This window comes from Theobroma cacao, chromosome 5 (genome assembly GCF_053813885.1).
Source record: "Theobroma cacao isolate CCN51 chromosome 5, ASM5381388v1, whole genome shotgun sequence".
Classification (NCBI taxonomy): Eukaryota; Viridiplantae; Streptophyta; class Magnoliopsida; order Malvales; family Malvaceae; genus Theobroma; species Theobroma cacao.
This window is the reverse complement of record NC_142643.1, coordinates 39,899,990-39,927,981: the sequence shown is the minus strand read 5'-3', so window position 1 is coordinate 39,927,981 and position 27,992 is coordinate 39,899,990. Positions and strand designations below refer to the sequence as shown.

Sequence of the window (27,992 nt, the reverse complement as noted above, 5' to 3'; positions counted from 1 at the left end):
AATAAAGTTGGGTAGGTACGGTTTTCTCCATTTGAGTGTATCTGTCCATTGAAAAAGAAAAAGAAATCCTACCTTATATTCTGGTTGTAAACATTCTTCTCTTTCAATTTCCCTCCTGCTTGTTCTGTGCTTCTCTCTCAAGGTTCTTTTTTCGGTTTGGATTCCACTTCTATTTCAGACCCAAGAAAAAAACCAAAGAAATGTACAACATTTTGGATCATATCCCCGCTGCTGCTCAATGCATTTTGTACACATTCGACCGCATATGGGACCCTGATAAGAAAGTTGAAAAACTCAAGAAGGAAGTTGACAAACTGAAGAATGCAAGGAATCAAGTGCAGAAATCTGTTGATGTGGCTATAAAGAATGAGCAAGAGATTCTAGAGGGTGTCCATAGATGGTTTATTGAAGTCGATAAGAAGCTTACTGAAGAGGAAGTGAAAATAACCAAGGCTGAAGAAACAGCAAGGAAGAGATGTTTCCTGGAGTCGTTTCCGAATTTCATGTCTCGTTAACATCTCAGGAAGGAAGTGGATAAGGAGGCCAAGGCCATTGCTCAACTCTTGAAAGATGGCGAATTTGACGGAGTGGCCCATATACCTGCTTCAGATATCAGCTTCAAGTCAAGAGAGCATGCTTTGGCTGAGATTATAAACGCATTGAAGGATGCAAATGTAAACATGATAGGCCTTTACGGGCTTGCTGGTGTGGGCAAGACCACCCTAGTCAAAGAAGTTGCTAGACAAGCCAAAGAGAGCAAGTTATTTGATGCACTGGCCATGGTAGATGTAACCAAGGCTTCGGACACAGAAAATATTCAAGAAGAGTTGGCAGACCAGATTGATTTGGTGTTTACTGACAACATAAATATTACACGTCTGAGAGCGGATCGGATACGTCAGAAATTAAAGTCCACGAAGACTCTTGTGATTTTAGATGACATAAGGAGCAGACTAAATCTGAAAGCAATTGGTATTCCCTTCGGACATAAACTGGTGGCTTGCAAGATCCTGCTGACATCTAGAGATCTCAATGTCCTATCCAGTGAGATGGGAGTCGAAAACAATTTCGGAATTAGCGTTTTAGCTGAAGAAGAAGCCTGGGACCTTTTCAAGAAGATGGCTGGCGATGGTGTTGAGCATCCTCGCTTGCGGTCTACAGCGAAAGAAGTATCTCGCGGGTGCGCGGGTTTACCTCTAGCCATTGTGACAGTTGCAAAGGTTTTGAAGAATAAAAGTTTCATCCAACGGAAGGCTGCCTTGAATCAATTGAAATGGCATAATCCGAGTAACTTAACGGAAGGGACTTCCTCAAGAAACCTCACTGGAATACCAGCAGATGTCTATTCAGCCATAAAACTAAGTTATGACTACTTAGAAAGTGAAGAACATAGATTGACTTTCTTGTTGTGCAGTCTATTGGGTCGTAAAGCGACTATGTTTAACTTGTTGACATATGCCATGGGATTGGGCTTATTTCAAGGCATAATTACATTGGAAGAAGCAGGAGTCAAGGTGGAGGCATTGATCAATCAACTCAAATGCTCCTATTTGCTGCGTGACGGATTTGCACATTGGCAGTTTTCCGTACATGACATTGTTCGCGATGTTGCGATGTCAATTCCATTCAGGGGAGGCAACATACTTTCAATGACGAATGAGGTAACATTAAAAGATTGGGAAGACAAAATATTTGCAAAAAATTGTACAGCGATTTCACTATTGGATAATGAGCCCATGGAGCTTCCTGACGAACTAAACTGTGAGCGACTTCAATTTCTTCATATTTCATGTAAGGTTTCCTCCTTGAATGTTCCAGACGGGTTTTTTGCACGGACGAGTGAGTTAAAAGTGTTAGACTTGACCAACATGAACTTATCGTCTTTGCCTTCATCAATCACTCAACTAGCAAATCTTTGTACGCTGCACCTTGATAAATGTCTATTAAAAGACATATCTATTATTGGAGAGCTGAAGGATTTAGAAATTCTTTCCCTTCAGCGAGCAACAATTGAGGAACTACCAGAGGAAATTAAGCAGCTAACCAAGCTAAGGTCTTTGAATTTGAGTAAGACCAAAATCAAGGCAATTCCACCAAATCTGCTTTCAAGTCTGTCCAGATTGGAACAGCTATATTAGTGTGAAAGCTTTGTTGAGTGGGAGGTTGACGGAGGGAAAAATGCCTGTCTCGTCGAGTTGAAAGATTTGTCATGCCTGACAACTCTGGAATTTCAGATTCGTGAAACCAACATTATACCAAAAGACTTGTTCCATGAAAGGTTGGAAAGATTCAAAATTCTAATTGGAGAAGCATGGAAATGGTATGGTTTGTCTATCCCAAGAACGTTGAAACTGAAGCTAAATACAAGACTCCATCAAGATCGTGGGATAAAAATGTTGCTGAAGAAATCCGAGGCTCTATATCTGAATCTAGATGAACTAGAAGGTGTGAAGAGCCTTCTTTACGAGTTAGACCATGAAGGTTTTCCAAACCTGAAGTATCTCCATGTCAAAAGTGGCTCCAACATTGAGTACATTATTCATTCCAAGCAGTGGATTATCTCTAAAGCATTTCCTGTCTTAGAGTCATTATTTCTGCAGAATTTGACAAATTTGAAGAAAATTTGCCATGGTCAACTCCCACCAGAATCATTTAGCAGACTAAAAAACGTAAAAGTTGCAAGCTGTAAGAAACTGAAGAATTTGTTTTCATTCTCCGAGGCCAGAGTGCTTCTTCAACTTGAAGAGATTGAAGTGAATGATTGTGAAAATGTCACAGAGATTATTTCTGAGGAAAAAGCCATTGATGATAGTGAAGCAATGGACAAACTGGTGTTTCGTCAATTACGGTCCCTGAGACTACAATCTCTCCCGCAGCTCATTTGCTTCTGCTCTAGAGAGGTTCATCCAAAGACAAGCAGTACAAGGTCCACATCAGACAAGGTAATTTCCAAGCGAAACGTACCCTTTTTTACTTTATCCACATTGCTAGTCCTAGATATGAGGTATGGAACTGGAACTTTTTTTAATTGATTTTAAGTTTTTTTTAAGAGTTTCTGTTTTGAAGATTCTTCACCTCAATCCTCAATACCTTTGGCTTATTAACATTGAATAATCACATTATATCTATCAGGGCGTTTACCATGTTTGATCAGAATTTTTCAGATGAACCATGTGAGGCATGTCCATCTTTAGTTAACAAATGCATTACCCCTTTAACGTTTAGGAAACAATTAGAACCATATCCTATGTTTATTTGTTTTAATCAACCAAGAAAGTTGTTCAGAAACAAAGAAATTAAAGGAATTACATGTATGCTGAATTTGTTCCCTGGCAAGGAATTGCAGTCATCTTGTTGCAGTGAAATATTGGATGACAATGAAGCAACCAACAAAAGTGTGTCTAGTCTGTCTAGGTCCTTGAGACTACAGTCTCTCTCAAAGCTTTGCTTCTGCTGTAGAGAGGTTAGCAATATCGAGACAACCAGCACAAGTTCCAGAGACATGACACTGTTGAACCAAAAGGTAAATGACTTTCATTTTTAATGCTTTTGGGCTGATTAACATAGAATCAATACCATTAACTAAGTTAGTGTAACAAGTTCAAATATACCAACTGATCAGTTCTTGCTTTCTTACAAAAGGAATTATATATATGTATGCAGATTTTGTTCCCTAGCAAGGATTTTACATCGTTCCATTGCATTCAAAATTTGACAAGCTTGGTTATTAGGGATTGTAATTCACCACAACACCTGTTTTCAGTTTCCGTGGCTACAACTCTAATGCAGCTTAAATTTCTGGAGATAAACAAATGTGAAATGATGAGAGCGATATTAGTCACAGAAGAAACGGGGCAAGTCATATATAAGGTTTCGTTTTCTCAGCTGAACTCTCTGAAGCTGATAAATCTTTGCAGGCTAAAAGGATTTTGTTCAGGGAACTCCATATTAATCGAATTTCCATCCTTGAAGCGATTGGAGATAGACCAATGCTCAGAATTGAAGGAATTTGTCTTCAAATCTATCAGTATAGACAGAAAACCTCAAGATACTGACTCTGGCAGCAGCTTAAAAATACCTCTCTTTAATGAAAAGGTGTTGCGGAATTTATTTATTTTTCTATATTTTCCTTTATACTTTCATTACCTTTCTCGGTACATTTTGACAAGGTCTAAAGGATTCATACCTTAAACCTCAACCCTCTTGAAAAGAGATAATAAGTTACAAATTGTTTGGCCAATCCTGATTATTATCTTAATTGAACTTATAAACTATCTACTATTCACTTTCCATCTCCATTTCTTATTACTAATCGTATTCTTCTGACTATGGGCCCCTGAACTTTGTAGGTTACATTTCCTAGCTTGGAGACAATGATAATCAGCCGTCTGAAAAACTTGACTTAGATATATCATAACCAGTTGGCTGCAGATTCCTTTTGCAAACTAAAACTAATGCGAGTTCGACTGTGTGAGAAGCTCTTAACCATTTATCCGTCTGATAAAAGCACGTTAAGGAGATTCCAGGAACCCTTGACACTGGATATATATGATTGTGGTTCACTACAAGAAGTATTTAATCTCCAGGGGATACCTGTGGAAGAAACAAAAGCTGCAGTAGCCACTCAATTGAGCAAGCTGTATCTCTGTAAGCTACCAAATTTGAAGTTTGTGTGGAATAAGGACCCTCAAGGAATACTTACCTTTCAAAATTTGCAGCTTCTGAGCGCCCGTAAATGTGAGAGTCTCAAGCATATATTTCCAACCTCAGTGGCTAAAGGTCTTGCGCGGCTTGAAATGCTAGAAGTGAAGGAATGCGGGTTGGAGGAAATTGTAGCAAAGGAAGAGGGAATAGAAGAAGCCATTGAATTCGGATTTCCTCGGTTATCAACTTTAGAACTTTGCCACCTAACGAAACTCAAATGCTTCTATCCAGGGACATACTACACACTGGCCAGTTTTGAAAAATTTGGTTGCCTCTCACTGCCAAGGACTAAAGATATTTGGTACAGAAGATAGCAACAATGAAATAAATGAGATGGACAGACAGCAGCCACTTTTCTTGTTTGAAAAGGTAATGAAGTCCCAAAATGCATAATTGGGGGGTTTTACCTGTAAGCTAGCTTTATAAGTGCAGAATATTGTTCACTTTTACTGAGGTGCATTCGTCTTCTTTTTTTTTGAAATTTCATGGTAAAGAGGTGCATTGGTCTTAACTTGTTCATACTCAATATGTTTGCAGGTCATCCATCAATTGGACGAATTGTCATTAAACCGTGATGACATTGCATCAATAACTGACCGCCGGTATCCAATGGACTATTTTCATTATGTAAAAGTTCTTCGTGTGGTGTCCTGCCCTGATAACATATCTGGTTTTCTATCTTTTCTCGGACGATTCTACAATCTGAAGAAGCTTGTTGTGGTTTCTTGTAAATTCAGAGAGTTATTTGAGGGGACTTCCCTATCAAGAGTTATTCAAAAACTTGAGAGTACAAAAGTGTGGGAATGTGATTTGTTGAGTAATTTAACGCCTTCAGCATCTTTCCAGAGTCTCACAACTCTTGATGTGTGGAACTGCCAAGGGATGATCAATTTAGTTTCATCATCAACAGCAAGAACTCTGGTGCAACTGATGGACATGAGAATAAGAGAATGCAATAAGTTGACAGAAAAGTGGCAGAGGAGGAAGGAGACAGAGGAGATAAGATTGTATTTCAAAATTTGAAATTTTTGAAATTTCAATCATTAGAAAGGCTCACAAGCTTTTGCCAAGGGAACTTGGGCTTCGACTTCCCAGCCTTGGAAAAAGTAATTGTGGAACAATGTCCCAATATGAATAGCTTCTGTCAGGGAAAGTTAATCACGGGCATATTGAGAGTAAAACCTGGAGAAGGGAAGGGAAAAGGGCGTCAGACAGATGATCTGAATGCCGATATTAAGAGATTGAGCGAAGAAGAGAAGGTACAAATTGGCTTCTAAACTCAAGTGGTGTTGGTTTTCCTCTCTTCTTGTTAATGGTTTACATATGCTTTCTATGCTAATTTTGCTCTTCGTCGTTCATGCCATGCATATTCAGCCTCGATCATTCCCTTTTGGTTTAATTTGATAAGCAGATATTTCTTAATTATCGACATGCTTTTTGAATCCTAATGTTGTTTTCTTATTAATATTAGCCATCAAGAGAAGGAAGAACACAACAGAGCTAAAAGACCTCCTTGAAGATGAGAAACCCAGCTTTGAAGGTGCACAGGAGCAACTGGATTTCCCCAAAGAAGCTTTCCATCTGATTGTTTAAACTCGTTTATACTCAGGTTAGCTTTCACTCATGAAAGCGAATTATCAAATTTCTGTTAGATCATCCGAACATAAATTTTTGAAGGTTCTTTATAGTTGCTGAAGTAAATGTAGAGCCATTCAGCTACATTTAGAGGCTCAAAGAAACAGAACGGCTATCATCTGCAAAATGCAAATGAGAAATGACTCCGAGCCAGTCACCAGCACACTTCTTGCCTACCCCATCATTAACAATGTTCATAAGTTTTGATGGCAAGAATTGACGCAGCATCATGACACACATAATCAAAGGAGATAATCAGTTATCAAGCCAAATGATAGATGGCTGCAAAGGAGGCAACTTAAAAACTATTAAACATCATATTGCTTTTACCACCTAAAGTTGAATATACCAACTTCCAAAAGAATGTTGCTAGGATTTTCCGTTAGATGAAATTATGCTATTTACTGTACAGCAGCTGCCGTTAACCCTGTAATCCATATTCACCTAAGCCAAAAACCAAATTTGCTGTATGGGAATTATGAGTCAGAAAATTTCACCATTGAATATTATGCACAAACCAATAATGATAAATGATGCTGACATCAAAGAAAATCAAGTTAAAAACCTGCAGCATTTCCTTCGCCAATCCAGAATCTGCAATTAAGCTCCACCATCAGCCTGATTAACTGCGGGACATTGCAGCTTGCCTGACCCATTTGAGCAATTATTTTCTGAAGAATCCCTAGCAGTTGGATCAGGCTCAATTTCCTCTGCAATGACCCTCGGCAACTTTAGCAGCAATCGTTGCTGCTCAGATGATTTCTTAAGCATTTCTCTTTCATCCAAAAATCGCTCTAACGTATAAAATCAGGGGAAGTTAAGGCACAACCATTCATTTGAAGTTAGCATAGAACCTGGACATGTGGACACGCTACACATAACACTACAGTCACCGTGCAGACAATATTTTATACGTAACAAAAACATAAGGTACTGAGGATATACTAGTTCAAGGCAATCTTCTACAAGTTTATATAAAAGTTTTGATCAGAAAATGAAGAAAAAAAATTGGATCCTCCCAGAAGGAAATTAAGAGTTGGCTTTCATAAAAGGCATGTTTAAAATTTTAAATTACCAATTCAGGTGAATTTCAGGTATTGGTAGTTACCAAGCATACATTACTATGGCTGACTCTACAATATAGCTCAACATCATAAAAAGGATATATATATCTCCGTCCCTTCTCATGTGCAAAATCAATTTTGTTCTGCAAGCTGACCAATTGTCTTTGAATCCACTGGCAACAATATTCCATATAATGCAAAGACAATTAAAGAAATCTACATTCAAATAATTAGTAACAAGAAAAGTGAAATGAACTATAAATAGATATAGATATTAGACTCGCAAGGACATCAACGATATTTTTCAACCACCTGCTCCTAAATGAGTATCAAAACCAATTTCTAATCAATAAATGAATTTTCATAAATCATGAGCATTATCAATGCAGGGTAACGATAGCACAAAGATGATATCATGCAAAAATAAATTCTTGGGTGAGAAGAAAGACATTAAAGTATATATTTCAAATTAATCATTCAAATAGAACCTCCTTCTAAAGATAGTACCTTATCTTAAATATATACCGGCCAAAAGGTCTAAGCTGTCCATAATCAACACCTCTCCCCCTCAATCATGCACACACCCACACCCACAAATAGACAGTTACACTAAAGTGCAAGTATGCTGCTCTAAATTCATTAACTAGAATTTGCATTTATTCCCTTTTATCAAACTGCAAGCCCCAAGAGATAATCAAGTGATCAGACCTAAAGTTACAGAGCCAAGGCATTGGGAATCAAAATGCAAATGAAAACACATAAACTTTCTAAAGTATAACAAGAGAATCAGAATGATTACATATACATACATTCTTTGTTATATCTTCATGCAAACTTTTTGCCTTCTGTTCAAGCTCCACCTGTCAATCAGAATATTCTATTTAAATTTTTGAATAACCTGTTTCCCTACTTGCTAAGAATTTTAATAAATCCAGATTCAATAAACATTAATTAAAATAAATAGGAAGCCATGATACAACACACAATGTCAAACTTTGCCATTTAACTTAAATTGTTTTTGCTTCAAGATAAAGAGATTGAAGTTTCTAAACAATGAAATGACAAGTGATAACATAGAAGAATATGTTACAGTTTAAGTGGTTCACACATGAAACTCACATCCATGAAAGAAAAGTATTCCATCTTTCTCTTCAACTGAACTCAAAATTGTAAAATTGCAATTGTAACCATAAATCGTCACCAAGAAATTCATAATCCAGATCTTGAGGTTAATCTCCTAAATCCTAATAGCATATCTCCAACACCAAGCAACAGAAGGACTGAAACAGCCTTCAACAAGATGCACATTGAAAGAACTGTGATTATAGGTTGATTAAAATCATCAATAGATCTCTTTCACCAATTGCCAGCTTGTATATGATGGACGTTAATGCACTTATAGCAATATCTTTCAGTTTTCAAACATGTTTAAGGAAATAGGATCAAATTGCAAAGTGTATAAGCTTTGAGTTACACAAAAATCTTTCATCCCGGGTGAAGGCAATGTTCTAGTATGAAAGCAAACCCTCAAGAGTGCATTTTCCAAGTCGGAAGAAGAGAATGTCCTTCAAGTCAAATTCAAATCACTTCTGCCTTCTCACAAAGAGATAAGTTTTGCTAAGTGTTTCTGTAAGCAATTATTGAACCCTTGAATGATTTCTTCGTTTCACCTGATTGTTAGGTTCAGCACATTACTTTCACTACAAGTAATAACTCCAGTACCATTTTGAGCCAACATTTCCTTTCCTTGTAGTTCTAAGAATAGTGCCCTTTGAGTAACCTTACTAGTACATTAGCATAGACTGGTCATATAAACAAACAAGTAGTAATCACTCATAAAAAGTTATCAAATAAGTTGTTGGTTCTGGGAAAGTAAAAGTTTGTCAAAGAACTTACAACTGTAGGTTTTCTGAGAAGACCATCTTTCATCCTCTGTCGCAAATCCTCACATTCTTCCTGCTAAGTCAACACTACGCAACTAAAAAAACAATAAAGGTGCTAACCAAACATATCAATAATAAACAATGTAGTGAGGAGATTTCCTCATCAATAACTTCCTCCTCATCTGAACAGAAAATACATAGACTATAAAATAGCATTTAAGCAAAGGATCTAGGAGAACTGAACACAAAAGAAGAGAATACAACTGCCACTTTGGCCTGGTGTGAACAGCACTAAGAGAACTGATGAAGCATCACAGCTCAAGCGGTTAACTGAAATCAATGAATCAAAAGTGGCCAAAAAAAAGAATGAAGATGAACACAGACACACCCAATCAAATGCAAGAAAAAGGTTTTAAGTATATCATGAGAAACTCACTCCATGCTGGTATCATCTAACAGTTTCTAGAAAGCCAAGCAAATTCACTTAGTAACTTTTGTAGAGTCTACTTGGTTGAGGCGTAAGGAGGTATTGCAAGAATTCATAATTCAGATAACTTTAAATGAGGTCAATAAAGACCTTAGACAATCTCAAGAAAATCCTCAAATTGAAAGGACTTCTTTTAATGCTGTTAAAAAAAATAAATTTGTTCAGACCAAATTACCTTTTATATGGGTATAAAAAAAATTCATCATTTTAGTGATTTATATCAATATTACAAATTTTGGAAAAACAACAAAAGATAAAACCTCCCAGATAACTGTTACCTCTGAGATGTCACCATCATTAAGCATGTCAATACAAATATCAACTGGCATGCACGAAACCTCAAGCAGAATGCCCCTGTCAACCTTGGCATTAGAGGTTTTCTTTATGCCTGAGAAGTAAAGGATCAAGAATCATGTGAATTAACAGAATCTTGAATAATTTATGACAAAAATAAAGAAAGCATCTTTTCTGTTCATTGTATATTGATGACTTAAATTCGATGCAAAATAAGGGTTATAGATTAATAACAAATAATTAGTGCAACATTAGCAAAAAGATGAATTTTTTTTGCAAATGAAAGATTACCTGTAACTTGCAGAAGCTGAAAAGAAGTCCTTATGGAACAGTTCCCATGCATTCTTTTCACTCTGACAAAACTTCCCACAACCTTGTCTTCAAAATTATCAGACTGCATCAACAGCTCCTCTACTAAGCTCCTCCTTAAGTACACGAGCTTGATATTTTCAGCAACTATAGAAGCATAACAATTCTTTTGGACTGCATAGTCCACCTTTTCCTCAAGAGGCACTTTATCAGTGCTCAATGTTCTCTGCTTCTTGCATACTGCAATAATATGTTCATCTTCATTCCCTGAACAACTTCCACTATCATTCTCGTTTTCATCTGAGTTTGACTGTCCCAAAGTATCAACAAAATGAGCTTCCAAAAGATCATATATCTTGTTCTTGTGCACCTGTTTCTTCTGGAAAAGAGAATACAGCTTTTCATCACAAAGAACCGTCTTCTTTTTCCCTTCCTCACGAAAAAGGTTTTTCTCTAGAATGTATTTTGAAATTATTATATCTACTTGAAATTTTGATAATTTTTCAGTTGCATCAATGCCAACAGATTTTAGAAAATTAATGAGAGGTTTTGAACCCCATCCAACATATTCTCTAACCTCAGACTTCTTTCTTTTGCCCAATGAATTATCTATTACAGCAAAATCTGTATCACTATCACCATCTGAAATTGTCACTACAGCATCTTCATCCTCAATCTTATCAGAATCTGAGCTACTGTCATAATTCTCCTTCTTCAACGCAGCACGATGCAAATCATCAAATGTCAAGTCTTCTTGCTCCATTATTATCTCCAAATAACCTTTAAACATGAACTCTTCTGTATCGGGATCTTCAAAATCCATCTTGACCTGTGGATCAAGCCATAAGTTCAAAAGGCCATGCTCCCACGAACAAAGGAAAAGAGAGAGAGAGAGAGAGAGAGATTTAAAGAAAACAGAAGACATGCTGTAAACATTTCTCTCTACTGGCCACAAGGAAAAAAGGGAGATTATCAAAATTTCTATTTTCGCCTTGCACCCATCCCACTTCTCTCTTCTCTGATACCACTTTCTTTTCTCTTTAATCTTCTAAGAATATCAAGTTCTGCCTAGTTCTATAAAAAGGGTTCCATGACCAAAAAGCCTTGCAATATTAGATTACATAGCATTTACAATATTTGAAGAAAACATGATAAAGCCCAAGAGAAAAGAAAACAGTGGCTATAAATCCATCAGTCAGCTTGTCAATTGAGTGGCATACCCCTTGGGAGTTAAATTCTGCATTATTTTCTGCAAGTAGTGCAACCTCTATACATGTTTTACAGAGTCCTTTTTTCAACTTAACAGACACAAACTCAGCTGATCTTGCACAGAGCCTGCAAACAGCATCAGGGCAGCAGAGGCAATAAAACCGAGGGGGACCGCCGCAAACGGAACAAGAATGCCTGCCTGAAAACACAATTTATTGAGACCAAGGCTTAAAGAGGGAAGTGGGAAGAGCCATCAAAGTTATATTATGATTCTGCTTACCAGTATATATAAATATGTGGAATCCTAGATAAGGGGAAAAACAGTGATCAAGTCTATTGGGTATTCAGTTGATTATCATAGTGCATCATAAGAGAAGCTAAAATTGCCAAAGCACATAACTGCACTTTTCTTTCCCAATCATGTAAAATTAAATCTCTACATTTAAGATAAGTACATCTACCAACTACTGGCAAATAGGAAGATAATACCCTTGAGCTATTGAAAGCTGTTCACAAATATAAAATGATGACAGCAGAATCAGGATTAGTCAACAACTTGACCTTTATTTTGATTTATATATCAATTGTTAAAGAGCCTTGTCACATGCTATTCTTTTCAGATTTGTGCATAACTAACTTAGTAGATATAGACAAATGAAAATTGTGTATGCTCTACAGTATCATTTGAAGTTAAAGTGACGTACAGCAGGTCCAGCGACCCTCAGACTTCAAAACAGAATTTTTCTTTCCTACACATACGGGATGATAAGCTTTTCCACAACCCCTGAAAACAGAGAAAACAGGAATCATATATACATATGTTATTAAGGAATTAGAATATATGCATCCCTAAACGGGCACACCATCCTAATAGTAGTTATGGATGACCAAAATTTCAAAATAGAAAACCTAGCTAATAGCAATATAGCAGAGCCTGACAATGAATGTACATAAAGGAAGTATGAATGCTGACTCAAAAATCCAGTAGCAAGAGTTCAGCATACTAGATCGAAAACGGCATCAATGAGAACTGAGAAGTATATACCATGAGCAATTAAGGAAGATAAGTTCAAGTATTCAACCAAGGATACTTGCAAGAACTCTTAAACAAAGTTCTCTAATTGTATCGGCACGTTTACAGAGGACATTCAATTTACATGCACTTAATAGCCAGTTACTCTTAATAGATTACACGGTTCTTAATTGTTCCATAAAGAGTTCTGTGATCAAATTATAACTAAAATGCATACAAAATAATAACAAATTCCTTCCTTAATGATTATTTCTTGTAATATATATATTAAACGAAATTTAAACCAGTTCTTGGTCGTTATCTATTAAACAGTAAAATGCGAACCGTACATTTATTATTTGGAAATTTACTGACAAAATGCCATCTACATTACATTAGAAATTATATTTACACATTTCAATACAAGTCCCTCCTCTTCTAAGCATTAGAACAACTTCATCATCACTTTCAATTTTCCTTTTTCCTTGTTTTCTTTTTCTTTTCATTTTATCCGAATTCTTCTCCCTTTTCCATTCCTTTTACTCCGTTCCCTTTCTTCTCCAAAATATTTCCATGTAAATATTCTTTCCCTAACCATAGAAAAAGAGAACGCAACACAAACTGATCCAGCCCTGACTTTTTACTCAGATCAAAGACAAAAACCAATTAAAACAACCCTAATACTACCTAGAAAACCAAAAAAGAAAATAAAAACAAACCCTGATATTACCCAAAAAAAACAGAAAAATAATGTAAAAAAAAAAACTCACTTGAAATCACAGAGAAGCAACTTCCCACCATCTTTACAAACAAAACACCAATCTTCAGCTTCATCTTCTTTTTCTGCTTTCACTTTTTTCTTCCCTTTGTTTTTGCTCATTGCCACAAAAAAACAAAAATACTCTCTTTTCTTCGTACGTTGAAACTTCAAAGACAAAGAGCCAGAAGGTGTTGACAGATTTTGTCCTTAAGAAACCAAAGTAAAAGATGAGTACTTTTCTTTGTTTTTAACTTTTTGACTGAGGAGGTTTGGATTCTTCCGGAAAACAAACGTAGGGTAATCAAAGTTGCAGGAGGTAACTTTCTTTTTGCAGGGAAACTAATCATCATGTAAATCTATGTTAAATTCCAACTCTGTCCCAACTTTACTACGGTTATTTACGTCATTTAAAGGTTATATTGGCTGGGATAATTAGGTAAATTTGGTCATTGCTGACACTCGAAGGACAGGAAGAGCCAGTCTGTACCCTATTAAAGGTTTTCAATTAATAAGAGAGAGTATTACCGCTGGAACCGAACCAACTCTTCCTACCAACACAACATCCCCACCTCACTCTTAAAACCTAAATTCAATTCAATTGGTATTTAATTCATTTCAATTGCTAAATCAAGTTTTGAAGAAGTAAATATAATTACGTTCAGATCCATTCAGAGGCTTTGAAGGAAAGGAGGGAGAAGATCACTAGGTATGAACTTATTATACATAAGTGCATGATTAAACTTTTTAGAGTTGCATCTATTACTATAACTTGCTTGAAGCCAATGCTTGATTAAATTATCGTCAGTGTAATATTGGGTGTCACCCAATTTGCTAAAATAAATTATAGGGATTGTCCAATGAAAATTTTGGTTGGTACCTATGTTGACTTTAAGGAGTTGATTTTTGTTGAATCAAAGATCCTCTAATGAATATAGTTTTCTTCTCAATTTGTACAATTGATCTCAAAATAGATATTTAATCTTTCAAAAATATTCATTTAGCATCATATTTATTTTTTTAAAATTATAAATTACAAGCAAAAATTTCAATTACAATTAAATAAATATTATAAATTTCACGTGTTGTATCCATACAAAAAAATAAACTAATTTAACAAAACTAAAATACAATTAGACTAAATCCATATACTGTGGAACTTGAATTGAAAATTTAAAAATTTCGAAACTTTTTTATCATTAAGATAAGATCTCATTGACTTGGAAAAAACATTTTTTTAAAATAGTTTTCATCTAAATTTGAGGCTATTGATCTCAAAATAAGGACTTACTCTTTTGAACTATTGAATGCGTTGCATGGTTGACTAGGGAAGAATAAGAGAATCAATTAAAGTTGGAAAAAGTTGACCTAAGTGATCCATTTTAAAGCAACCCGATCCAACCCAAATCAATTTTCAAAAAGTGAATCAAATTTTTGAAGAGATCTAAATTTAGATTGACCTAATTTGAAACGATTTGAACTTAAGTGACTTACACCTACAAACCAAATTTTGATCATATATAATATTTATTTTCTTTTCATATTATATCTCAATTTAATTAAAATAAATAATAAATGAATAATAAGTAGATACTTGATTTTAGCTATTAATATATTATTTTTTGGATATATTAATGAGTTGTCTAGTAGGGAAATACATTATTGCATGGGAAGTAGTGAATATAGCTCGGAACACTCTGAAAAGCTCCATCACCACTTTAGGTAACAGTGAAAATAATCTAAAAAGATTAGAAATTGAGATATTTTAGAAAGTTTAGTTTGGTGACTAAGATATAAAAGTACTTAAATAGATTTTTCTCTTCACATTTTCTTGAATTATGAGAGGTTTTTTCTTTTATCTTTTTCCTCAAGAACAAGTGACACATTGTGCATCACTAAGTTCATTGGGGAAAAGCACTATTCATCTAACTCGCCCCGATTTACTTGATTGTAAAGCTATTTCTCTCTATTATTTATTAATTTTGTTTAATAACATCTCATTGCATGTGAATTCACTAAAATAGAAAATGGTAACCCTTCCTTTTTAATTCATTTGGCAATACTTCATGTGTCAAATTTAGAAATTAAAGATGTATGAGTAGCATTTGTAAGGATTGTGTTGAATTTGAATGGCTAATCAATGTAAGACCAATGCTTTCCCATTATAGTAAAATCTTTATAAATTAATAATTTTAATTAAATAATATTTTTAGTCAATCTTGATGTAACACCCGACTCTAAATTATTTGTGATATATCATTCACATGCTTTGGATAGCATGTTTGTATATTGAATTTCCCCGGAAACCAAGTTAAATGACTGTATTACCCCTAATGGTACGGTTCAGTCAAATAAGTCTTGAACTAGTTTACACAGAGAATCGAGGATGAATTTGAGAAAACTAAAACCCATGGGTTGATTTAAAATGAGGATTCAGAGTTTGAGGTCCGATATGGAGTTAATCCGGACTTTAAGTATTTTAGGGGCAAAATGGTAATTTATCACCTGAGGACGAATATGAAAATTTTTAATCCTGTTTGACTAAGATTGAATATATTAAACTTATTGGAGTTTAATTTGAGGGTTTGACAGTGAAAAAGTTTAATTTCGGTAATTTTTGGAGTGTATGGGCAAAATCGTAATTTTTCCACTCACGGACAAAATTTGAGATTTTGAGAGAATTTAGATCAAATTTGACAACTTGAAGAATGGTATGAGTATAAGGGATGAAAAATATGCCTATGGGTAATTTTTCAGTTTTTGGGGCAAAAATGTAATTTTTTACTTTTACGGGGGTAAAAGTATGAATTTCAAAAATTACTCCACCAAGACTTTGGATAAGTCTGAGAATGTTATCTAAGCTATGGATATGTGGGACAAGTGTATGGTGAAAATTTGGAAATAAATGGATGGCTAGAATTTAAGGAATTAATAAAACAAAAAAAAATAAAATAAAATAATATTATATTATTTTAGCATTTAAAAATGTCAAAATTTCAGAATTCTCATCTTCTTCAACTGTCCAAACCAGGAGAGGAAAAGGGGGAAAAGAAATAAGAACCCTAGCTAAAACAATTTGGGGAAAATCAAGAGAAATCAAGAAATCAAGCATTAAAAAGGTAAATTTCATTGATTTTTCTTGTGATTTTCACTACCCATGCATTTTTTTCTCATTTCCATGCAAACTTAGAAAGTGGGTATGGACACCCATGCTGGCCAAACCTCCATGGATGAGTTTTGAGCTTGAGTTTTGGTTGATTTTAATTGAATTAAGTGATTTTAGTTAGGTTATATTGAAATATAGCAAAAAATAAGCTAGAGAAATAATTTTCTCCCATTGAAACCCATTATGCCGAATTTTTTAGGGGAATATTGGCTGCTGATCTTGATGTTTATTTGAGGAATTATGATGAATAATGATGAATTATGAGCCTAGAAAAATAATGGGAATTTTCATAGCAAAAATATGAATTTTTATCCACTAGGGGTATTTTCGTAATTTGCTATCGGAATTGATAATTTGCACCACTTAGGGACATTAAGTCAATTTGGGTGCAATTGAGGTATAGAAACTGAAAAAAATTAATTTGGAGTTTAAACGGACGCGTATATTGATTTATCGGGTAAAAGACTGAAATAGGCTAACATCTCGTTTAGGCAAAATTTAAACATTTTGCATTTCATATCATGCATTAGTAGTATAAATTAGTTTATTTTGGTTTAGTACCAAAGTAGTAAACCTCTTAATTGTACAATTTGTCAAGGTGACGAATCCTCTGGCAAGGGCAAAGAAATCGCACTCGAGGAGTAATAGTTGGAATACCCGAATTTAGTTTTCAGAAACTGTGAGTAAACTTATTATCGTCTTAATTATCTAGAGTAGTTTTATACAATTGTGTGATTTTATGAAAAATGGGTTTAAATAGTAAATTGCTATGTTTTAAGAGAAATTGTGATTTTATAAAATGATTTTATAAATTTTCTGAAAAATCGAATATTGATTTTGAAAATAGAGTAATTGGAGACTGCCTGCTTGTGTTGTAAATTTATGGTTTTAAATTGAATGGCTTATGAGAATAAATGAGCATGAATGGCTAAATTGATTTTGGTGTTAGAATTACTTGTACTGTGTATTTAGCCTTGAGAGGCTAGGTTGCGATAAATTACCATGTCATGCAGAAAAAGATTTTATAAATCAGGTGGTAGATAAAAGATTAGCTACTGCAGTGGTGGGGGGTTCCGTGGGCCAGCCTATTAGAGGGGCACGGTAAACTCCTTTATATTCTCACCTGGGTCGTAGAGGCGTGTAGGGTATCTCTTGAGGTGGGCTTTTTGAGTGCACTTCACGTGGACCACCGCGTGAAAGTGAGACTCAGCCAACGCCAAGGAACGGCTATGTTTCAAAATAAAAATATGATTTATGCGAAATATGAATTTTTAACAGCCTTGACGGGCTCGGTTGGATACCCCTGGTCCAGGTGTCACCGAGTACAGGATTTGGCATGAGCCAAGTTTTGAGTAATTCACGAGTCATATTGATTATTTGGTTAAAATGAATATTCATCATGTGAAAAATTTGTTGAAGTTAATTATTTTTAATTGTCTTCATTTACTCGCCTTTAGATAGTTTAGATGGTGTTTGTTTACTCACTGAGATTTTATAATCTCACCACCTTCAATTCCCCACATTTTAGGTTCGGGATAGCCGGTAGATAGCCGATTGCATCAAGGACTTCAGTTAGCCTTGCATTGTCAAAATTATAGGTTCACAGACTCGCATCTTATTGGTTAGTTGGGGGCCTACGTGTCATTGTAAAAGTAATTTTATACTTTAGTTATTTGATTTAAAATATGTATGAACATATTTAGCTTTTACACCATGTTTTTGGCGAGTTTCGATATTATCGAAAAAAAATGACGAAAATGCCCCTGTGAGTCAGAAAATAATATTTTATTATTTTGATTTGGAAACTACTTATGATTTCTTGAAATGCAAGATTTAATAACTGTCGCTCACCGGGGAGATGCAGAAGCTGATGCTAAGCCTTGCGGGGTTTCGATCGGCATTTGGGGTAATGAGTGCCTATCAGGACGTCGCGGTGGTTGTTACGGGCCCGATGGGAATTCTGGGTCGTGACACTTGACTTGAAACTAATATGATAAATTAATAATTCACTAAATTTATAACATAATATACTTTAAAATATATATAGATCCTACTTGATATATAAATTAATAATCTCCTTATACATCAAAATTATATAATTAAATTATGCAATTAGTCCCTATACTCTACAAAAGGAATGGATTTAGTCCCTTTATAATAATTTGTATAAATTGAGTCATTAGACTTTATGAATTTGTTAATTATAGTCCTTAACTCTAATACCATTAAATTTAATTGTTAAGTATGTTGATGTGGCGTTGACTATGTGTTGATATGGCATGGTCATGTTGATGTGGCACAATGCTAACATGGTATAATGCTGACATAGCATAGTGTTGATGTGTCCGTGTTCTAACAATTTTAAGGTTTTATTTCATTTTAATAATGACTACTGTAAGTGGAATACTGAGGGAATTGGCTTTTGATTTTTGTAAAATTGGATGGGGTTGATGTTGACAAAGAAAATAGAAAAATGATTTTTCACAAGTTTACTAGATAAGCTTTTTTTCCTTAATTGATTTGATTTGCATGAATTGTCGTAACAATATCTACTCTGAAAGATTAGTTATTAAATATCTCAAGAATTTCTAATGATTTATGATCCAAGAAATTTCATTGAAAAATCTTGGTACACTGCACTTGTTAAGTAAAAAAAAATTGGTGTCTTTATCTAAATTGGGTAACGTGTAACCATAACTATCTTGTAATAGGAAAAAGTGAGGAAACTTAATTCTGTAGAAATTTATTGTTTCTCTTCTCAATTTTTGCTGTTTAATATATATTTGGTTTTGGAGTTTTAGGCCTTTGCCATGGCAACTATTGTCATCATTCTTATTCCTTTTTTGGAAAGGACTTAAATTGTGAGACTCTAACAAGGGTATTCTCAACAGAACAAGTCATGATTTATTTGATTTAATTTTTGAAAAGTAAAAAAAAATTGAAAATTTAGTATTATTGTTATGTACAGTATTTAGACACATCAAATATATGAATAAATTCTCAAGAGGAAATAGTCAAGATCTTATGATTTTTCTTTATGGATGACTAAGCATTAAAATAAAAAAAAAGGAAAAAAAAGCTTAATGTCAATAGGATTGTCCGCTTTGATCATAGGTAGTCTCAACATGTAAAAACTTGTCAATTTTTCATTGTTGCTCTTCTAATTTATGCTTTATAGTGATTTGAGAACTACAAAAATTCTCTTTGTAAGTGTAGAAAACTAGACATCATGAGCTTTAATGAGAATTTATTATATACTTTTCCAAAGAAATGAAAAAAAAATGAAAAGATATGTGAGATATGTGACCACTAATGGAATGATCTAATGTAACATTTGAGATATGTGACCTTATTGTAGGGAATCACTCCTAAATGAAAGAAAAAAAATTATAAAGAGTCATATGTCCATGCAACATTAATTTAGAGGTCTAATACAATAGTATAGCTTTGTGATCATTCATTGCACTGATTCTAAAACAAGAAATTATGCTCTTGGGATTTAAAGAAAAAAAATTAAAGGATTTATTGTTTAGGGACAAGAGCATAAGGTTTGTAAGCTTATCAAAACATTATATGGGTTTAAATAAGCACTAACACAATAATATCAAAAATTTGATGTAGTCGTTCTAGCCAATGGCTACAACATAAAAGAATTTAACAAGTGCATATATAACATATTCTAAAGTGGCAAAGGTATTATAATTTGCTTATGTGTGGATAACATTCTAATTTTTGGCATAGATTTGGAATAAGTCGAGGAGATAAAGAAGTTTTTGTCAAATAACTTCATAATAAATTATATGAGTGTAGCAAATGTCATTTTAGGAATTAAAAATTTCGAAAGGAAAATGACATAACTTTGTTACAATCACACTACATTAAAAAGGTGCTTAAAAAATTTGATCTTAGTAATTGTGTACTAGCATCTACACCCATGGATCCTTAAATTAAATTAGTACCTAATGCTAGTAGGATTGTTGATCAATTATAATATGCAATAATGATTTATTATTTAACGTATGCAATAAAATGTACAAGGCTAGATATAACATTTGTTGTTGGAAAGTTAAGTAGGTACACAAATAATCCAAATATTTTATATTAGCAAGCTATAAATAGTATACTAAGGTACATAAAGAAAACAATTAATTATGCACTTTGCTATAATGGATATTCATCAGTATTAGAAGGTTATTTGGATGCTAGTTGGATTACAAGTTTAAAAGATCATGCTTCCATAAGCAAATGGATCTTCATGCTTGGTGGGGATGCCATTTCTTAAGGGTCCAAGAAACAAACGTGTGAAACGGATTTGACCATGGTAATCGAATTTATTGCATTGATTGTTGCCACAAGGAAGCCAAATGGCTCAAAATTTTACTTTATGTTGTGCCTTGATGGCCTAAACCAATTTTTCCAATTCTTATCCGTTGTAATAGTGAAGTGACCCTAGCAAAAGCATATAACTAAGTGTATAATAGAAAGTCTACACATATTGGATTAAGACATAGTTATATCCGACAATTAATTTCTGATGGAGTGATTACTATAACTTTTATGAGGTCTAGTGAAAACTTGGCGAATTCTTTAACAAAAAATCTTGTTAGAGATCTTGTAAATAAGACCTCAAAGGGGATGGGGTTCAAGCTCATAAATTGAAAGTCACTCATGGTGGAAACTTGACTCAATGCTTGGTGTAACGTCAAGTCTTGAGGTCAATGAGATAAAGTACACTATCTGTATGTGGCTGCTAGCATTATAATATGATATACTATATTCCATCCCAAGTAATGTGCTAGTGACCTATAATGGTAAGGAAATGATAAGTTATATACTTTTAATAGACCCATAACATAAATTTATTAGAATGCTTTAGTTACAGGGATGTTCTTGATTAGATCTACTTATGTGAGTGTGAAGTGTGGCTGCTTCTAAGAGTGACTTTATTAGCACTCATGAAAAGAGGATGCAGATGCATGGTCATAAAAGCGTCACTGGATATTGTGTATTTATTGGTATTGAAATCATTGTGTGAGACATATTTAGTTAACAAAATGGAATAGTTGGTTCAAAACATAGTCTATCATACAGTTTCGGTTAACTTTAACATGTTTTCACTAAATGAATGTTCAATCGAATGACCTTTTCATTTATGCAATCGATTTTCAAGATTATAAAAAATTTGGATTAATTTGAAAAAGTAGGGGATTGTTGGACATTTTCTAATAAAAGTCACGTTTGGGAATTGAAAATATAGAAAGAGTCATGATTGTTAGAAAAAACCAACTGTGGTGACTGTTTGGAATGAATACAACAGTGTCTATTGGGAATAGCCACCTATGCCTATAAAAAGACTCACTTTTGTAACACAAAAAAAAAAAAAAACATAAAAACAATCTCTCCCCCTTTCTCCATATTCTCCAAATTTTCTTCTATAATGTTTTGCTGCAGAAAAATCTTATAGAAGAATGATAATCTTGTTATACTTTATGAGTACTGAATGAATTGATTTTGTCAATGCAAAACACCATTAATTATTTTGCTTTATTTTATCTTTGAAATTTATATGTTGGTAACTTTTTTGCACACTACAAGTAGAAGGCGAATAAAACTAAAGAAAGTGGCATTGTTCATGCCTTGAAGTTAATTTCTTGATTTTCTAGTTCTGTGTTCTAACAATCAAGTAGTTCGGGTTGGGCAAGTATGGAGGCATGTTAAGAGATTTGTTTGGTGAGGCCAAAATTAAGATCTCTAAACCAATTGGTGTGAAGGATACTGACTTGGCTTAATTACTAGCAATCCTAGAGGCCTTCTCTCTTTTTGTTACACATATGTTACACACGCATGGTCATTTGTGGATTGAGAGTGATTCAACTGTATTGTGATCGAATAATCCGGAGGAAGCACCATGAAAATATACACAAGTAATAACTGCTATGGAACGGATGAAAGAGAAGATTCCAAGTTGGAAAATATCACATGTTTGGCGTCAGGGGAAAGAAGTTGCTGAATTTTTGGCTAAGGGGGGACTCTTAGAAATTCTGATTTAATCCAGATTATCCCGCACTAATCTTTAAGCGCCGGAGGGTATGATAAGTTTTTGAATTTATTTGGAATAGGACTCTATCTCTTAGCAGCTGGATTGAGTGGAAACGGTCTTATTGGAGCTATGGCTGGAAAAATTTGAAATTTGAAAAGAGTCCTAAACGTTCTTGATAACGAATGGTTCTGTTTCATTGTAGTTGGGACACACCGTTTGTGAGTAATAGCTGAGCGCTGGAATCGATCATAATTTGTTCATGTCTGAATCTGGACATGAGTTGGCCGAATGATTTGCTTAATTCTTGGTCATGTTGATGTGGGATTCTGGTAATTGATGGAGTCTTACGCGAGTTGGAAAGTAATCTGGTCATGAGTTGGCGCAATGATCTGCTTGATTCTTGAACACGGTGCTGAGGGATTCTCGGAAACTAATGGAGTCCTACGCGGCTTGGAGAATAATTGATGGTATTTAATCGCCAATTGGACAGCTGGGTTTTTGTGATTAATCATGGTATGAATTTAGACATGATATGTCTGAATGTGGTGGGAAACCAAGGCATGGACAGAATTTTTGCTTCCAGCTAAGGTTTATAGCGGACAGGATTTTTCCATGGACCATTCAAATTGTATCAAAGCGGGTAGCTCCTATGGCAGGTAATTGGAAGTATAAAAAAGAGCGAAAAAGATAATTGTTGAGGTAAAAATGTATTTTAGTATTAAATTAATTTAAATCAATAGAAAATTATAAATTTAATAAACAATAATAAAAAGAAGGAAAGAAAAAATATAGAAAATAAATAAATCACTATAATAAAAATTATAATGATGATAAAGAATGAATTTAACTAACATGTACAAGGAAGATGAAGGAAAGAAAGAGAATGGAGGGGCAACAACTAATTGAAACATCAAATAAAATATTATCACTTTAAGTTAAATAATAATAAAAAGAAGAAAAGACAAATAAATTAAAAAAATAATAGAAAAGAGTAGTTGTTATAATTGGGAAGGGACAAAGAGTGGCACTAGTTTGAATTGGAAAAAGTAGGCACGACGAAAAATGAATTTATCTTGAATTTTCTTCTTTCGAGGTGTGAATGGGTGTGGCATACGGAGTGATTGACCCGCAGATGTACTTGGAGCAGGAATGCATTTGCTTGATTTGACCTTTTACCGTAAATTGATTGACAGATATGGACGGCCGATAACTTTTGGATCTCAGCTCACTTGCAACTTGCAAAAGACTATCAGGTGATTGGACTAGTAGTGTCTCCAGTCTTGTTCAGGCCAAGAAAATGAGAGAGCAAATTAAGCCTTGGTCTGAGATTGGACTGTAGAGGAAAGAAAAAGGTGAAACTCTTGTCTGAAATTAGATAGCATAGGATGATTAATTTTTTAATAAATTACAATTAACCTTCAAATAAGTTATAGTAATTAAAAACAATTTCTCTTGAAATAGTGCAAATAAGGAACAAATTAATAAGTTCCGCAAGATTTCAATTTCAGAAAGTCTCGTGAAACTATTATGATATTATTTGTATATATTATAACTTGTTGTTTCATATATATTTTTAAAATTTTTTATTGATAAATATTAATTTCAGTGAAACGATAATTGTAATTCGTGACATATATATGTATTTAAAATTATATATCTAAGATATATACATCAAAGCTCTACCTACTTAGTGACTTATTTTTAAGTTAATGTTACTTTCTTAAAAAAGAAAAGTGTCCTAGTTACGATTAACCTAAATGAAAATTGTTGCCAATCTAGTTTTTTTTTTCTAGTTAACTTTTCTCTTCTTAACTCCTTCATATGTATTTGAAATTATATATCCAAAATATATATGTCGGTTACTAATTACAAAGATAATTGGTGCTGTTTTGTCTAAATTCATTATCCAGCTTAGTTATGATCTTTAATATTCCTAGCTCTAGCTTCAACTTATATAACTACTTATTTTTTATTCTTTAATATTGGTATAAGGCCTTCATTTTTTTTATTAAATTCTTTCTTTTGATGAGATAATTAAGTTGTTCAATACTATTTTAGGTGCCTTATCAGCCAGTCTGGATTCTTTTGTATTCTTCTTCAATGACAGGTTCCAATGGTCCACAACCAAGAGTTCTCCGCATCAATTTTTCAATACACTTATAATGTATTTTTGAATTTTAGAGGTGCAGATACGTGTAAAAAATTTATAAATCATATTTACATGGTTTTGGTGCAAGTAAAGATTCACACATGTAGAGATGCTAATGAAATTGAGAGAGGAATGAATATAAGAGAGGAGATTGACAAAGCAATATTGCAAGAATAAAAAATATTTATCATTATCTTCTCAAAGAATTATGCTTCGTCAACATGGTGCCTTAATGAACTTGTAAAGATAATGGAACATAGAAAATTCTCCAAACACATTGTTTTACCAATTTTCTATGACGTGAATCCATCTCAAGTCAAGAAGCAGACAGGGAGTTTTGCAGAAGCGTTTGCTAGACATGAAGAGAGCTTCAAGTCTGAGATGCACATGGTACAAAGATGGAAGGCTGCTTTAAGAGAAGTTGCGGATTTGGGAGGCATGCTTCTAGAAGATAGGTAAGCAAGTTTTTAACTACTTGATGTCTTCTTAAAAATTGCAAACTTATATATGCTCATTATTTTATGATACTAGTTATATGTATTTTCACTACGCGAGTGAACAGCCTATTTTACAACTTCTATTTCAAATCGAATGTCTACTTTCAATTGTTTTTTATCATACAAAATCGACTTTGATTATTATTTATTATATTCTTATATGTACTTAAAATTTCAAAAAACAATTTTTGAAGAATTCTAAAATAAAAAATTTCATTTTTTTTAGAAGAGAAAAGAATAGATATTAAAGAAATTTAAATTGAATTGAGTAAGACGTGTTTTTCCTTGGGAGCGGCCGTACGTTTAGGTATTCTACTTTAAATTTTACCTGGCGTTCAGCTTGGATGTATGAAATAAATATTACTGATTGAGTAAAAAGAAAAAAATAACTATTCTAGTTATTTTATTACCTGAGTACATAACAAAGTAGATATACTACAGAGACAATTATTTAAAGAAGAAAAAAATAGATATTAAAGAAAATTAAATTGAATTGAGTTAGTAAAAAGAATAATATATCTTTATTTTTATCTGTGATTTTATTATTTTTATTTATTTTTTCATGATTTTAGTTAAGTTGACATCTCTTAATTTTTAATACTAATTCAATTAGTTACATTATATATTAGCATTGATAATTTGAATATAATTAATCACCTTTATCTCATTTTTTTAAAATTATTCATGCTTAATATTCTAAGCAGAAGAAATTGAAATATTTATATATGTTTGTGTGTTCGCTCTCCAGTGTCTTCTAAGTTGACATTCCTATTAGTATATCCTATATTACACAATAAATTTCACAAAACCAAAAAGTGATAAGGACGTGTCGTAACGTGCGGATTCGAGAACTAGACTACTAGACCTAGAAAAAAAAACCTAGGAGTTGCCAAACTGTCGAAATGTGCGAGTCCGAGAACTCGATTGCTAAACGTGAAAAATTTAGAGAGTCGCCACCAATCTTTTTTATTTAGGTGCAATTAGTCACCTATTAAATTTATTCTATTCGACGGAGTTCTAAATTGATTTTAAATATGTCTATAGAATAATAAACTGATCTGTGAAATCTTAGAGTTAGGTTCGGAAGTACAGTTACGCATGAGGAAGGATTAGCACCCTTGTAACGCCAGTTCTACGAACGGTATCATCTAGTCATATACTATCCTATATAAGCCTTAATTTTAAAATTTATTTCATTGTGTTTCCTTAACCATTATTTGTTTATTTTATTAAATCAGGTTACAACTTATTATAGCATCGTGCAAATGATGCAGTCGTGAAATGTACGCTATAGCTAGCAAAATATTGAAAAAAATCCTTTCATTGAGGTTATTCCCCGGATCCGCCCATCACATTGGTGGGACTCGGGGATTACCTCTCACCTAGAGAATTACTCGAGAAAACTTGCCTTCACAAGTCTTTCAGGTAAATCTCATCATCGGAGTAATCATTCGCGTTTGAAAATAATATTTTCGTGAATGCAAACCTATTACAAGCAGAAGCCTTTTATTAAAGATATTCTCCAAGCCCTCCCATCTGACTAGTGAGACTTGGAGATATTTTTTCACCTAAGAAATTTTTCCAAGAAACTCACCTTCGCAAGCTCCTTTGAAAAGTCCCATCCTTGGGGCTTTGACTCGTGCACATAATATGTCTACATGTCATGACATTTAACGATGCAATAATGATACGTGAAGTGCCTATAAATTTCAATATTTGTTTCTTAACCTTTTTGTAACTCTTTTGTCATTTCTTTGAGATTTCTTTTTTGTTATTTTTCTTTCTATGCATATATATCATGAACTATTTTTTATGTTATTTTATTATGTATTTTTTATTTAAGTATTTATCTACCTTGCTATATAGATTCTCTTTTCACCTAAATATTATGTCCTCTAAACAAAATATTTTATTTCATTACTATTACTGACATATATATATTAACTCATCTTCTTTTCTATTTCTTAATTACCTCTCCTATTTTCTTTTTGAATAACTATTATATTATTTTCTCTCCTTTTTTATGTTCTTATAAATCTATTTTTTATAACTAAATATTTGCCTTTTTATTATTTTAGTTATACTCATTATTATGAATTTACCATCTTTGGAAATTTTATTATTATTTTATTTACTATTCATCATGAATATCATTATTTTTCATAATCCTATGTATTTTTATGAACTCTATATTTCATCTATTCCTTCTTGCATTTATTGTTATCACCACATTTATTATTTTCATTACTTCATTATTTCTTTTTATTTCTATATTTTTGTTTGATTAGTAATTAGGTTAATGCTTTTTTTATTCACTTAAGATTTTAAACATTGAGACTCAAAATTAAAACCCTCCCATCATATTGGTGGGGTCTTAATCTAAATCTCTAACCTAAAAAAATTTATTCGGAATTATGACTTTTCACGTTCCGAGAGAACATTCCATCATCGGCATTAATCTCCAAAACAATCATTATATTTTTTTATAATTTTATACTATATTATATTCTTTTATTTTCTATATATACCTATATATAGAAATTTGTATAATTAAATGTTTTATTTCTGTTACATACCTAACTTATTCTCATTATTAAAGCATATCCTATTTACTTCTATTTATTTAACTCGTTTTTATATGATTATCTATTTTAATATTAGTTTCAGTCCTTACTTAGTTACTTAGTCTATTTTTCCTATGATTATATGTCTTTTATATATAACTAGATATTATTTTACTTAGTTCTACTTTTTAGTTCCAAATATTTATTTATTTCTCTCATATA

At 33.3% G+C, this 27,992-nt stretch overlaps 2 protein-coding genes and 1 pseudogene across 7 annotated transcripts; 2 read left to right on the top strand and 1 right to left on the bottom strand.

Annotated features, from left to right (window-relative positions):
* The first annotated feature begins 53 nt into the window (after window positions 1–53).
* LOC18599489 (disease resistance protein At4g27190-like) lies at window positions 54–5,390 on the top strand. Of its 3 annotated transcripts, XM_088806476.1 has the most exons (6): window positions 54–2,942; window positions 3,347–3,523; window positions 3,664–4,095; window positions 4,350–4,647; window positions 4,719–5,073; window positions 5,242–5,390. In XM_088806476.1, exon 1 carries the CDS (start codon window positions 681–683, stop codon window positions 2,136–2,138), a length of 1,458 nt encoding a protein of 485 aa, XP_088662602.1. In that variant the 5' UTR covers window positions 54–680; the 3' UTR covers window positions 2,139–2,942; window positions 3,347–3,523; window positions 3,664–4,095; window positions 4,350–4,647; window positions 4,719–5,073; window positions 5,242–5,390. The 3 variants fall into 3 exon arrangements, with proteins under 3 accessions (XP_088662602.1, XP_088662601.1, XP_088662603.1); XM_088806475.1 differs by having other exon boundaries at window positions 4,350–5,073; XM_088806477.1 differs by having other exon boundaries at window positions 70–2,942; window positions 4,350–5,073.
* An 811-nt stretch (window positions 5,391–6,201) lies between these two features.
* Window positions 6,202–13,607, bottom strand: LOC18599487 (zinc ion binding / DNA binding protein). Of its 4 annotated transcripts, none has more exons than XM_018121427.2 (10): window positions 13,368–13,607; window positions 12,290–12,369; window positions 11,597–11,784; window positions 10,359–11,205; window positions 10,052–10,161; window positions 9,300–9,359; window positions 8,213–8,263; window positions 7,506–7,576; window positions 6,905–7,138; window positions 6,202–6,804 (listed from the first exon to the last, which is right to left on the bottom strand). In XM_018121427.2, the coding sequence occupies exons 1-9, from the start codon at window positions 13,475–13,477 to the stop codon at window positions 6,940–6,942; spliced, it is 1,716 nt and encodes a 571-aa protein (XP_017976916.2). In that variant the 5' UTR covers window positions 13,478–13,607; the 3' UTR covers window positions 6,202–6,804; window positions 6,905–6,939. The 4 variants fall into 4 exon arrangements, with proteins under 4 accessions (XP_017976916.2, XP_017976917.2, XP_017976919.2 ...); XM_018121428.2 differs by having other exon boundaries at window positions 6,202–6,783; XM_018121430.2 differs by having other exon boundaries at window positions 6,202–7,138; window positions 10,359–10,755; window positions 10,954–11,205.
* Window positions 13,608–23,100: 9,493 nt separating this feature from the next.
* LOC148762876 (toll/interleukin-1 receptor-like protein) lies at window positions 23,101–25,168 on the top strand (annotated as a pseudogene).
* Window positions 25,169–27,992: the final 2,824 nt, after the last annotated feature.